Source organism: Vidua chalybeata, chromosome 16 (genome assembly GCF_026979565.1).
Source record: "Vidua chalybeata isolate OUT-0048 chromosome 16, bVidCha1 merged haplotype, whole genome shotgun sequence".
Classification (NCBI taxonomy): Eukaryota; Metazoa; Chordata; class Aves; order Passeriformes; family Viduidae; genus Vidua; species Vidua chalybeata.
Genome location: NC_071545.1, coordinates 9010953 through 9024968, shown reverse-complemented (window position 1 = coordinate 9024968; position 14016 = coordinate 9010953). Strand labels below are relative to the sequence as shown.

General features: G+C 41.5%; 1 protein-coding gene across 2 annotated transcripts; it reads right to left on the bottom strand.

Moving 5' to 3' along the window:
- Nucleotides 1–3004: 3004 nt before the first annotated feature.
- LYRM1 (LYR motif containing 1) lies at nucleotides 3005–14004 on the bottom strand. 2 transcript variants are annotated; one of them, XM_053957739.1, is made up of 4 exons: nucleotides 13900–14004; nucleotides 6831–6989; nucleotides 5746–5838; nucleotides 3005–4139 (listed from the first exon to the last, which is right to left on the bottom strand). In XM_053957739.1, the coding sequence occupies exons 2-4, from the start codon at nucleotides 6987–6989 to the stop codon at nucleotides 4023–4025; spliced, it is 369 nt and encodes a 122-aa protein (XP_053813714.1). In that variant the 5' UTR covers nucleotides 13900–14004; the 3' UTR covers nucleotides 3005–4022. The 2 variants fall into 2 exon arrangements, with proteins under 2 accessions (XP_053813714.1, XP_053813713.1); XM_053957738.1 differs by lacking the exon at nucleotides 13900–14004 and adding an exon at nucleotides 13332–13700.
- Between the last annotated feature and the right edge of the window lie 12 nt (nucleotides 14005–14016).

The window sequence follows — 14016 nt, the reverse complement described above, 5'->3', positions numbered from 1 at the left end:
TAGAGATATTTTTCTGTGGTTCTTTGAAATGAGCTTCCCAACCTTATTTCCTTAGCATTGTCTAGACCTTCCTGGAGAATGATAAACTGGCTAAGCATTAGAATTCACAACCTTTCTTGGCTGAGATGCATTTAGAAAAAAGAAAAAGGCAACTCAGCTGCCAGTTGGACATGATAGAAATGTGAAACAATATTGGACAAACTAAGTACCTTGTAATAGTAGTATTAGAATCCGTGGATTGACAGGTTTAGAATTTTCATTTCTTAATTAGACACACTCATTAAATAAGCCACAAATCCCACCTGTAATTACTTCAAATTGTAGATTTACAGCTTTGGTAATAACTCAAGGCAGATGGAAAAAGAAGCATTACAGAGCAAGAGGTATTTTTCCCTTAGCAGAGACAGATTTCCAGCTAGGGATGCTGTAAGACAGACATGGTTTGTATATTTTCTTAGGAGACTGAAACCTTCCTCTTATCTCTACAAAAATTCTTTTTAGAAAGTACTACCCCTGTAAATTTTAACACTGTTGGGCTGTTAAGGGAAAAAATATACAATGAAAAAGCAGAAGACAATACAAAGGCTCCAAATTCTTCCATTTATAGCTAGAATATTGGGCCTAATAGGATTAGAGTTACTAGTGAAAGTTGCAGGTCTTTGCTCTAATTGCATTCTTGGAAATGAATGAATAGGCATGATCAAATAAGTGACCTTTCTGTGTGTGGATAAAAGATGGGTGTTACTGCTACCACTTCTGATGGATACATAGTAGGGCCCAGGAGAGTGAGGTCCAGCTTATTTTCCTCACATCTGAAAGGTATTACAAGAAGCAGCTTGTATTAGTAGGAAGATGGATCAGGTAACCTAACCTGTTTTGGTGCTGTGATGCTGCTGAATTGACTGGGGAGCTGCTGCAGCAAAATGAGCATTTCCTCATCCCCAGACAACATTGAGGGGGTGATTCAATAAGGAGGTGCCACGTCCACCTTCTTAAAAGGCTGTGTGCTTGCTAATGTTAGTCATAAGTGCACAGCTTCACAAATGACAACCTTAGTAATGATGGATTTAGGGACAGAACTTCCAGAAAGGAGATGTTATTTAGGTATTCAAGGCCAGATACTGTGTCAACAAATTATTACTGCCTTGCCTACCAGCTGGCTTGCAGGAGACTGTTCATGCAACTGACTCAGGACTTTTGTTTTTGAAGTATATAAAGTTAATGTCATCGTTTTCTTCTAAATTATTCTAAAGCATCTCCTGACTAGGGTGATAAATTGGAAAATGACAGTATTTACTGGAAGGGGAGCAAGAGAAGGTTCAGCAAGTACAGGACAGTGTACACTGACTGAGTGAATCCAGTGCATTACAAATTCTTCAGAAAGCAGAGGCATTTTAGGACAACCTGTTTTTGCAAGTAAAATTAATGTGTAGGAATGACATTGTGCAATCATTGGGACACTTCTTGACAGAAGTTATAAGGGCCTTGGCATCTAATACAAGGGTACCAGTTGAGATGTCTGCCTACCTGCTGGACTGAGTTCCAGATTAATTTTTTTATGAAACTCCCTCAAGATGGTAGTTGGTCAGTTTGATCTCCAAAAACAAAAGACTTTAGTTAGATTCTCCTTTCTGTACCAACTTTAACTTAATCTATGAAAGAAAGGGTTTGCTCTCTAGATTTGAAAAAAGAGCTGATCTAATCCCTCCTTTAGCTGAACAGCCTGAAGTTTTAACAAATTTCAGTCTTTGCCTTCTGGTGAAGGAGAGTAATGAGGATGAAGCACCAGTTAATTATTTTTCAAACCCTTTGAAGAATTATTAGGCTGTCTAGCATTTTAAGGCATCTCAAATAATGTGATGCTGTTACTTGCTGGTTTCTCAGTTAAGCAAGTGGATACTCATTTGAGTTACTTGATGGTATTTGAACATTTTTAAAATTGCTTATTTGTATTTTCATTCAGAAGTAAATTCAATCTCCTGTTATTTCAATTTGGTGTAAATCTTCTGTAATTTTAGGGCTGTTCTTTGGAAATAATCTACACCTTACAGTATGTGCTTAGGAAAGAGTTATGACTATAACCCAGACAGTAAATTTAGACTGCTCATTTCCATGGCTGTTTATTCACCTGATGTGTCAGAGCATCAGTACCTTCATTAGTCACATGAACTTCAGCAATTCAAAAGATTCAAATGATAGTTTAATGACAAAAGAGTGAGCTTAAGCTTCCATTCAAACCCCTTGCCTCTGCACATTTTGGTTGGGCTCAGTTGACACATCCCTCCACTGGTGTATCAGAATTAGGATATCAGATTAGCCTGTAGTTAGACTTCTTTCAATGAAGAATTAAGCAGTGTGTGCAATCATGTTAAATATTTTTTTCTTCCTTTTTTTTTATGCAATCCCCTTTTCCTAGGATAAAAGAGTTTTGTTTTGTGTCTTCCTGGCAGCAGTAAATTTACAAAGCTTCCACTGACAGAACAATGGCATTTTACCTGTTACTCCCCACATGAGGCATTCCCAGGAAATAATTATATGGGAATAGAGACCTTTGTGGACTGGAGCCATAAAGGGTAGTGAGAAATTGGGCTAGCCAGTACCTGTCATGCTGATTCACTCTTCTTATTGTTTTCTTATACTTTCTCATCTGCTTGTACTTTTTTCACTCTTAAAAGTGAATTCTTTGGGGAGGGACTGTCAGTCAGTTCTGCACAGGACCGGTTCTAACTTTTCAGGTAGACAGCAATATTTCTTTATCTTTTTTTTTTTTTTTTTTTTTTTTTTTTTTTTTTTTTGCCACGATTAAAGTCAGGCTACAATAGGTTGTCCTTAAGTGCTCTGGACTGTGCTTAGGTAGTGTCCAGTACAGTGTGGCTCTTGTCCAAGCTTGGTCTCACTGGTATTTCAAGCCTGAAGGATGGAAGGCTCCCCTAACTTCTCTGAAGAGAACATGTCAACAACCTGGTAAAGTCAGAGGACTGCAAAGGAACCAAAACAACTGGTAGCCCATGAAAAGAAAATTAATGTCATTTTACTTCTATTCATGAGGCACCTGGGAAACAGAAATATCCCTCAAACACAGGAGACTTGTAGATACTTTCTTTTACTAAAGTTGGGGTTCAATCCATAACATAAGACTTAAAACCTTATAACAGTAAAATTAAAATAATTGTTGAGAAAGCCAGTATGCTGATAATGCTGAAAAGCTGACAATGTGAAAACACACAGTGAGGACACCAAAGCATCCTAAACTTGTTCCCATAGTGATACCCTGAAGGCAGTCCATACATGGGAACCTGAGGAACCCAACACTGGAATGTTTTACTCAGAGTTGTGTAATAGCATTCCACTCTTTGCATTTCACATCCACACCCTCTCCAAAGGAAGAGAGAAAAAAGCTGACATAGAGACTCTAGGCCACTCCTCTGCAGTTTGCAAAGGAGCAGTGGCACTTCCGCTGTCTCTTTTGTACTGTCCAGAAACAAAACTTCCCCATAAGGGTACTGTGACACTGGAGCTCTCCTCCAGGACAGCAGGCAGAACAGGGAGCAGAGAGGAAGGAGAGCAGGTGCATGGCGCAGTGACTGTATTGCCACTGGCATTCAGAAGCTCTGGAGGAGCTGTGTCTGTTTGACTCTCCCAGACTTGCTTAATTTTGGCTGACCTTGCACAAGGCACACTCCTGAGTCACAACTGAGCACAGAGACCCCTCAAACCACCAGAGAACCTTGTTACAGATAAACAGAGTTTGAAATCCTGCCACAGTTTGTCCTGATGTCAAAGTAATCTTTGTGTCACACCTCACTCCTTAAAAAGTGTTACTTTTATTGACAAGTCAGTGGTTGAAATGTAATAAATACTAAACCAACCTCATCCATCATACACAATGGATCAATTGGCTTTTTGGCCTCAGGAAATGTGTGAGCAAGTGACCACACTATTCACAGTCGTGCACACAAATCACCCAGACTGCAGTTCACAGTTTAAAGGATGTGATTACACACCACAGCTTAAATGGTGGCTTATGAAACTTCATCGTGGGATTTCAGATATATTGGCTTAGAAATCTTCCTTAACTTCTCCTGGTGTCGCAATGTACGGCCTTGTTTATGGGCAAGGCCCATAGGAGGCAGATGGATCTGGAAAAGAAAATCCCACCAGTTAGGTTCATATTGGGAAGAAAAATACAGACTAAGTTTCACTGAGTTTTAAATCATTTCTTCACACTTTGGAGAGAGTAACTCTATTGTCTCAAGCCAGGTTATTAAATTTCTAGGAGGAGCACTCTCTGAAGAGTGGTAAGTGGTGTAACTTTCAGAACTAATTAGTGGTGTAACTAAAACAGAACTAATTGTTCTGTTTATTAAAATCCTATGTATTTTAGGCCTTAATAAAATCCTATATATGCAAGGCCTTAGTAACTTTGTTTTGCAGTTTGGTATCAGACTGCAATGATACTTGATGAAATAGGATTGCTGACAATGTTCCAGAACAGTAAGAACTAGAAACCCTAAAAATTCTTGAGTAATGTCTTGAATCACTGTGTGATTTATTCATACCTACTTAGCAAGTTACAAAATAACCCCAAACTGTATGTACTGAAAGCCTGCCTTTTTACTGTCATGATTATATATATATGGCACATTAAAATGCACAATCAGTGTCATTGACTCCATAAGCAGAAGGAGCAAAAGGTGACAGACTCTTCCTTTGATTGACAAAGTCTTTATATTTCATATGACTGTTAGTGGGAATCATGCAGCTGTAACCCTGAAATGACTGAAAAATGTAGGTGGTAGCAGCCTCAGATGTTGCTGAGGCTGTCATCCTGTAAGATGGGTGTTTAGGTGCAAATAGTAGTAAAAGCACTGACTAAAGCAGCAGTAGAGATTTCTAGAATCTGAAAAATAATAATCATCCAGTTTGTCTGAGAGAGCAGATCCCTTGGGATTTTGAAACCACTGCAGAGCACACATTTTAGGCCCATTTCTAGGAACATTGTTTGCCAGCTGTGCATTGCTATTCTATATACTGAAATAGATGGTAACAGTGACCACAGTCTAGGCAAGCATTTGATAAAGACACAATTTAATTTTGACCATGACTGCCTTGATAAGGGAACTATAGATGTGAAAATAAAAACTCATCAACAGGAGTAGAGAGGATGTCTCTAAGGGAGGCAGCATAAAGTAGTACTGACAGAAGTGACTGGGCAGTGAGGAAACTGTATTGAAGGGTGCACTAGAAAACTTTGCTGCAACTTCCAGCATTTCAGTAATCTTGGACGTGTTCTTCTGTAGGAAGAAAGGAAAAGAAGCAGCAACACAGACAGGTATTTCATAAGGCCTGATTTGTGACCAGGAGAACAGTTAAGAGTAATGTAGGCTATAAAAATTATTGTACCTACGGCAGATGTAATTAGGTATTTTTATTCTCTCATTCTCTTCTATTATTTGATTTCATTACCATGTTTCTCTATATTCATTGGTTGGCTAAATATTCAGAGGCCTTGGGAGTTTAGTTAATACAACTCCATCTAGGCTTTGACTCCTTACTTTGAGAATAAATTCTCCAATTTACAGTGAAAGATAAAGAACATCTCAATGTAACTTTGGCTCTGCTTTAGCATACATTTAAATGCCAGCTCATCTAAAAATGCAGTGCAGTGAGTGATGGAAACTGATAGTTTTGTTGCACAGGGAAAGCTCAGCAGGTATCAGTGAAGACTTTGTGATTTATACTCACAGGTCTTGGGTAGGGGATGTTATAATGAAGTCCAATTTCTATTCTTGCCTCACATTCTTCTATGCACTGCTTAATCAGCTTTGGATCTGTTACCTATGATGATCAGACAAACAAGTGTTTTATATGAGTACAGTAATTAACAATTGGAAGCTCAAGTGTAAATGATGCCCAGCATGTGGCTTTCCTTAGCTTATTTTGGCAAACTCAAGGATACAATGAATTGTACTTTTCAAACCCATAAAAGGTAACACTGGTATTTTCCTGGACTCAATAGTTCTGGGCTTGATGGTGCTGAGTTGTTAACGCCCAGAGGCTTTCAGGACTGAGGCTACAGAAGGAGTTTTTTACCCAAACATGGTATTTTCTCTGTAAAAAGACAAAACACATGTAAACTACTACTACATCTATGAAAAAAACACGCTCATCTGTTCGTCACTCTGTAAGGTCACCAGTGGAGAAAGGAAAGATACTGCTTGGTGTACATTCTGTTATCATCCTATCCAGAAACTCTCTTTGAAGTGAGAAATGTGGTGTGAATTATGACTTAAATTAATTTTTTTGACTTTGCATTACTTCAATTTAGTTCCAGACCAATATGGGATATAAAGTGTTGTGATCTTGAATTACAAGAAGGGCCTTTGATTACTAGGGTTTGAAATTTCTTCCTTAAGAAAAAAATTAAAGTGCTTCTTTTAAAAGAAGTGCCAATAATTGCAGCTTTGAAAAGAAAAAAAAGAAGCTGCTGAGTTCTGCTTGCCATTGCATGGGTAATGATACACTTAGCTAACTTTGTAAAGATCAAAAGCTGCTTCAATTACACAAGCAGTATCTTTAGAATTTAATTTTTTCTTGGCACTTTTTTACTGAAAAAAGACCTTTTAGACTTCTACAGTAGTTAATGAAGAGCTGAAATGGTTTGCATTTTCTCATGGATGATATTTAAACTGTAACCCCAATACACCAGCATTTAAGGTAAATGAAATTTTGGGAGCTCAACCCTTATATTCCTATCTTAGCATCCAACCACAGAGTGCAAAGAGCAAGAGAAGAGTAATTTGGAAATTCAACACTGTGAGGACACTCACATTTTTGTTTTTTCGGAATAATGTTCTGGCTTCATTTCTAATGTACTCTTTCTCTCTCATGGTTTCCTCAATCTGTCCTGATGCCGACTGCCAGTTTTTGGCTATTCGGAAAACCTTGCGGTAAAGGCCGAGAACTTCTTGTCGAGTTGCTGGTGTCATCTAAAAAGACGAGACAAACCCCCCAACACATGTATGAACATTTGAGTTGCCAAAAGGCCAGCAAGCAGGACATTTGTTCACACCATTAAATTAGTTTAAAAATATTTCCGCCATCGGAAGATATGCTGAACTATATGAAAAAAACCCTGAAATAGCTGTGAACAATAATTAGCTGTTGAAAGTTGGAGACTCAGTCCAGCAAAGTATTTATACAGATACTTAAATCTATCTCCATTCAAGCAGCTTGAGCTCTTGCTCAAAGTTAAGCACTTGGTTCAGTGCTTTGTTGAATCAAGCCTGGTACAAGAAAGCCTGGGTTCTGTTTCACTGATGTTTTGCAACAGACATTGGGCAAGTCACCGAAACTCTACGTGTCCCCCTACCTGAGACATTGTTGTACCAGTGCTGACCCTATCTTTGCAAATCTGTGAATGAAATACATGATAAAACCACCACAATATTGCTGAAAACTTGTATAGGCTCCAGGGGCTGAGAGGCTTGTGATACCATGACAGTAGGCAGTAATGATTCAGCTGGAGTTTGAAGTGATGAAAAGGTAATGAAAGCTATTTTATCTAAGCACTCAGGAGAGGCAGACTAACTGTGGATTTAGGAAAGTCTTGAATGTCTTGATTTTCAGAGAGCTGTGCACCTTCTGAGCCCACTGAATCAGCCTCCAGGTGTGATAAGATGATTTGTCAGAAGAAAGAATGAAATCTTATTCTTGTTTTATGTAAACGAGTATTTTATCATGTAAGTGGTTACACTATTTCATGACAGACCACAAATATCCCTGAGACAAACCCACTTCTGGATAACAAAATTTCTGTCATAAATCAAATTTACAGAAACAATGACTTTTGCTTACGGGGCACTGCAGCTGTCAAAGGTGCCTTACTGTCCCAAAGGAAGGTGCTGCAGCACTTCCAAGTAAGTACATGGATGCAATGAGGAACAAGTGTCAGGGACAGGATATTATCTGACTATCGGGATCCATTTGCCAACCTGGAGATCTAATTACTGTGGGTGAATCTACCCTGAAATCAGACCTGTGTGCTGGGAATGGACAGTTTGGAGCAGAGTAATTCAGACAGCCTGACCTTCCCCCTGGAGGGGGCACACTCTTGGCCATGAGGAAAAGCTGCTTCCTAATGCAGCACCCAAACTACCATGGGAAGTTTGGCAGTGTGCTGTGGCTCAAATCCCTGCAGTCTGTGGCAATTCCTAGGATTCTGGGTTGTAAAAGAGGGGCTAGAGCCAAAGGCCTCTCAGACTGTACTGTTCTTGAGCTCCAGCACAGTGGCTGACCAGAACCAGCTTCCTGTGGCTCCACACATTCACACCTTCTTTCCCTCACCAAAGTTGAAATTACAGATGCGAACCTGACCACAGGATTTGGCTCATGGTTTTTTTTTTCGTAAAAAATCCTGAACTATAAATTCCTAGCCTTATCTTAACTGTTGTTGTCATCTAAAGACCTTTCGTGTTTTCAAGAACTATTTTTCTCTGATTCTTAAAAGCGAAAATTTTTGTTTTGGTATTTGTATTTTAACATGTTTAACCAATCATATATTTTTCCCCAGATAGAAAATTATTCTTCCTACACAGCAGAAAGTACTTCTAGTAAATGTTTATAGTATTTCTAGGAAATGAATTCCACAATAATATAACTAGGTAGTCCCAGCTTATCAGTTTGGAGTAAGTGCTTCACTTTATCCACTGTAGAGCTCCATTTCAGGCAATGAAATCAGTCAGACACTAAGGCACAGATGTACATGTATCTGCAAAATCACTGCTTCCCCCTAATAGGTGCGTATTTTTTACAGAAAAGAAACAGTTCAGTTACAAGGGTTAACCTAGCACAAGCAGAGTCCTAAATCCTGGCCTCACCTAGAGCCTCTCCTCATTTCCCTCCTCTGCTTTTATCTGAAGGTGTCACCTCTGAGAAGCTGATAACAGGTTAGGTTTTCATGTAATCCATAGAGAAAATGAACAGTGTTGGCAATAAAAAGGTTTAAAATACAGGTTTCAATTCTGATCTGTGCATCAGAGAATTTCCAAAGTGACAGTTTGGGACAGCGCATGCCCTTTGTTCAGAGCTGACTATACCTGCTGCCCTTGGATTTTAAACATACCAAGAATCTGTTTAGAAAGATTTTATTAAAAAGTCTAGAAACAACAATTATTTTCCCAACTAGTTGCTTCCCCTCCCCCACCTACAACTTACTCTTTTGTTCTTTAACTCCTCTGTGCTGAAATTGCTACAGAACTGTGTAGCCCCTCATCTAGGCATGGGCTGCACTTCTGCATTCTTACTCTCCTTCCCACATATGCTGGATGATGTAAAAGACATTAAGCAGCTATTCATCTATACTCAGAAACCAGCTGCTCCCAGGGCTCATTTAGTCAACAATTCTTGTCATTACAGACCTGCTCAAAAGCCATTTCTGCAAAGATACATAAATGAAGGGATGAGGAGCCCTTTACAGATCGAGGACTTCTGTCTGTGACAGGAAAGGATGAGAGCAAATAAGACAAAATTCAAAGCCTGGGTCAGATTCTGATCTGAGTGGGAGTATAAATAGGGAGTAATTCCACTGAGAGCAAAATTACTTCCAACTTAAAATGTTGTAAATGAGATTGGAATTTTTCCTTTGGTATAAACAGAGCCCACACTGGCAGAAATGTAAGTGATGGTACAAGTCATGTATCAGGTGCAATTTCATCAAGTGACACTACTTGTATTAGTTTTGTGGGTGTGCAAAATGATTCTGAGTGGGATAGAAAGGAAGATAAGGGAGGCTTTCATGTCCTTGCAGTTACTCATCTTGCAACTTACATCTTTGGCATTTAAATCATAATTATATTTCACATCTCTGGAATGCTAAGTGGATGTTACACCACTTTCCCACTAACACCTATCTTGTGGTAGTCACACCCATTGTTTAACTTCCACCACCCTTCATTTTACTGCAGCATGCAGCCCACAGAGGTTAACCACAGGCGTTTCTGTCAAAAAGTACAGGGCTATTGTATTTCGGGTGTTTACTGCTACAAAGCACACCGGGAGAGGTCAAAGGTAGGTGTGTCCGCACAGCCGCGTCGGGGGGAAAAGCGGAGGTCGCGGTTCGGAGCCCACTGTCGGAATCCGGGCTTTGGAGGGAAGCCAAGCGCTGCCTCCAAAGGAGCCCTGCCGGATGCCGGGCAGGGCCGGCAGCGCGGGGCTGCGGCGCTCCCTCGCTCTCCACGCAACCCCCTCTTATCAATACGCACATCGAGCACCTGAAACATCCCATCGTGTCCAAACTCCAAAGGAGAGTTGAGCACTTAATGACTGACTGTATGGTGAACGTGCAAACTTTTTTCACTGTTAATTAAAACAAATAGTCCCTTAGACTATAAAACGCAGTAGGTTTTTCTTTCTGGAAACAAATAGACATGCCTTTGGATTGTTAGATGGTTGACCCAAAAGTTCAATAATCTGAATAATCAATGAAGCACCAGTCTTATTTTGCTATTTGCAGGCTTGTCTAGAATTTAAACTAAAAGTTCATATAAAAATAATGAAAGTTATCTGCCAACTGCACTATCCAATGACCCCAACAGTGCAGTGTCAAAGCACAGCTAGGACAGAAGACAGGCTGCACCAAGACTGACTACAGATCCAGGAGCAGCTAAACCACAGCGGCTTCCCAGCAGGGGAGGCTTGGCTGGGAACACATGTCCAGCACTCTCCTCCTCTGCACAGCTCCTTTGGTGAAGTTGTAAGTCTATTTTATTTCATCCTTTCTTCTCAACTCAAGCATTAGCTACTCACTTGAAGCATAAAATCTGCCAGCAGTGAGTACATAGAGGATTTTAGAAAATAAAGGCTGAAAGGAAGAGCCCATGGGAAAAAAAGGGTATTTTAAAACAGTTGATCTCTTCTTTCACATCCCAGCTAACTGGGGCATGTGTTAGTAACACACACCTAGTATTGGTGCTGAAACTGGATTTCCTTGGGGGAGGTGGGGAACAAAATCCTGCATGAAATAATTTGAAAAGGCAGCTTTGAACTTCTCAGACGTAAAATGTTTTATTTAGGAGCAACACAACTTCTATTTGACAGCTGGTTTGCTACTGGCAAGGAGTCTAAACACACAGTGACAAACTGCTGGGCTGACTGCCTTCCAAACTAAGCTGTGGTCACATCTCTGTTACTGAAGTAAATGATGTCATTCAAGACCACTGTGTATCAACACTGTAGTAGGGAACACCACCGTGTTCCATACTATGTGCCCATAAGACAATCCAGCCTGCATGCCAATCTGCAGCTCCCAATTTCAAATGCCCTCTTTGGCTAATGTTTAAAGAGATGCAGAAAAATTCACTTATCTGGGATTTTTTAAGGAGCTAAACGATGCCACTTAGCTAAAAAGTGACCTGCAATCACTCTCCTGCTGCTAATGCAGCAGATAATCAATCATTCCTTTCAGAGCTCTCCACAGGAGAGGTCAGTAATCCATATTCCTCTTTCATGCAAGTCTGCCACAATGAGTCTGTGGTTCCTAAGGCAGCGGTGGATTTGGGCTGTCATTTCCTTGAGGGCCAAGAACTGAGACAATGAGTTCCTGTAGCACAGGGGGCAGAGAAGGGGTCACAGATTCCTGTGATAGCTGGATAGGTCACGTGCCTTCCAGCAATATTAAGTTTCAAAATCTAGTTTCCACAAAAGTAATTTTGTCTTCTTTTACCCAAATCAATGACTCAGTGGCCTGTGACAGTACCCTGTAAATGCTGACCACACGTGGCTACGGTATGTACTGGCAAAGTGAAAATTTCATTTGATTTTCATTCTTGATTCCTAGCAAAACCTCAATCACAGCTAAAGTATTCCATCTCCACATGGTGAAAAATGACTAGAATGAAAGATCATGTTCTTCCATGATGGTGTTACATCTTCATTTCTACCAGTGACACAAGCCTGTGAATTTCCAGACATTCCCATCAATTTGACTCAAAGATTTATTTCTCACTCTTTCCATCTACACTTGCAGTCATAAATATATGCAGATTTGGTGAAAAAGAATGAAGTTACTGAATATTCCGTAATAGTATCTAAAAGCAGGGTGACTTTCACAGGGTTTAGGATTTTGTCATGCCAGTGTCTTTTTGCTGGCCAGCTGAAGGGATCTGAAACCCTGATGAACACCTCTGAACCAGACTCCCTAAGTCATTGTACTCACACTGTTCATCAACTGGGATGGGAACTCTGCTGTTCTATCTGTGCCTCAGATTTCTGACTGAACTTGGATCTCTTTTAAGCTTGCTTTTGCATATGGAGCAGTCTTTTGATCAGAAAAAGCAAACTGCATGCAAAGAGAATATAATTAAATAATAAAAGCAAGGACATGGATTTTATCACAGATGGATTTTGTCAGTTCAAATAAGCCAATTTGCACAAAATTAAGGTTCTACAATATTTTTTTCACTTGAAGAAAAGATGGTGGAAACCTTAACTAGTTGCTTTTGATCACTGGATTTTCATTCTCTTAGTCTGAGGTGGTCAAGTCATTATCTGGTTTTAGTAGGACTTACAGACTTGCCCTTGGAGTGCCTCCTGTGCTGCAGGAGCCTCAGGAAGAACAGAAATGCTGACTTAGACTGTGAGAAGGGGGAAGAGAAACAAAAAATTTGCTTTACTTATTTCTTAGCTTTCTCATGAAAAGCACAGAGTGTCCAGGTAAACTCTAAAGCAATATGAACTTATCTCTAGTCTTGTCCAACTCTGTTGTTCATACTTTCACACAATTTTCTTCTTCTGTGTGTTTAGTTCTCTATTACTTACAAGCAGAGAAAGATTATAATGCAGAGAAAATGAATTCTCAGCTATCCTTGGATGGCCTTGCTTATATAATATAGAAGCATACAGAAATATAACAACATAGACATAGGCTCCAGTATAGATTTATGCACCTTATTCATACCTTGGCTTCCAGCCAAATGCAACTGAATGCCTGAATAGAAATATTTCCCAGCATTGGAAACACTCCCAAGCTCGAGAACAGGTATAAATATTAATGCTAGCAGAGACAAAATCCTCCCTGACCCTTTTCTTACTTAATTCTGAGGGTCACTCAATGAAACTCATTGATAGACATGATTTTTAGTTGCTATTTGAGAACCCCAGCACGGCTGTGGGACACAGAATCAGGCGAGTTAGAAAAGACCTCTGAGCCCATCAAGTCCCGTGTGTGACCAAACACCACCTTGTCAACAAGACCACATCCAGTCTTTCCTCAACACCTCCAGGGATGGTGACTCCAGCACCACACTGGGCAGCCCATTCCCATGTGTAATCACCTTTTCTGTGATGTTCTTCCTCATGTCCAACCTAAACCTCCGTTGGCGCTGCTTAAGACGCTGCCTTCTCCTCCTGGGAGTCACAGACTGCTGTGGGTCAATGAGCGCTGTGGGTCGATGAGGGCCGAGGGCACCGAGTACTGTGGGCACTGGGGGCTTGGACCGCTGTGGGTCACGCACCGCTGTGGGTCACGCACCGCTGTGGGTCACGCACCGCTGTGGGTCACTGAGCACTGTGGGTCACTGAGCACTGTGGGTCACTGCGCGCTGTGGGTCACTGCGCGCTGCCCGTACCAGGCGCCCTCACGGCCGCTGCCACTGTCAAGATGGCGCTGCCGGCCCCCACGGCCTGGAACCGCGCGGCCACTGGGGGGCGCTGCCGGTGTGTGGGGCATCCTCGCGCCCCCTGGCGGCCGGGACGGCCCTGCCCCCGCAGCCGGACGGAACCAACGCGCGAAGCAAAGGGGGGGGGAGGGGGGTGTCGGCCCACCGCACGCGCCTTCTGCCTCTCCATTCCCTCCGCCCTCCCCGCGTGTACGCCCGCCTTCCCCCCCCCTCCCCGCTTTACCTTGGTGCAGTCGTGCCGCGGCCCCGCCCCGCCGGGTGCCCCCGCTCCGGTGGGCGCGGGAGGCGCGAGCCGCCGCCTTCCCTGCCCTCACCGCGCGTGCGGCGCCGCGTGCCCCGC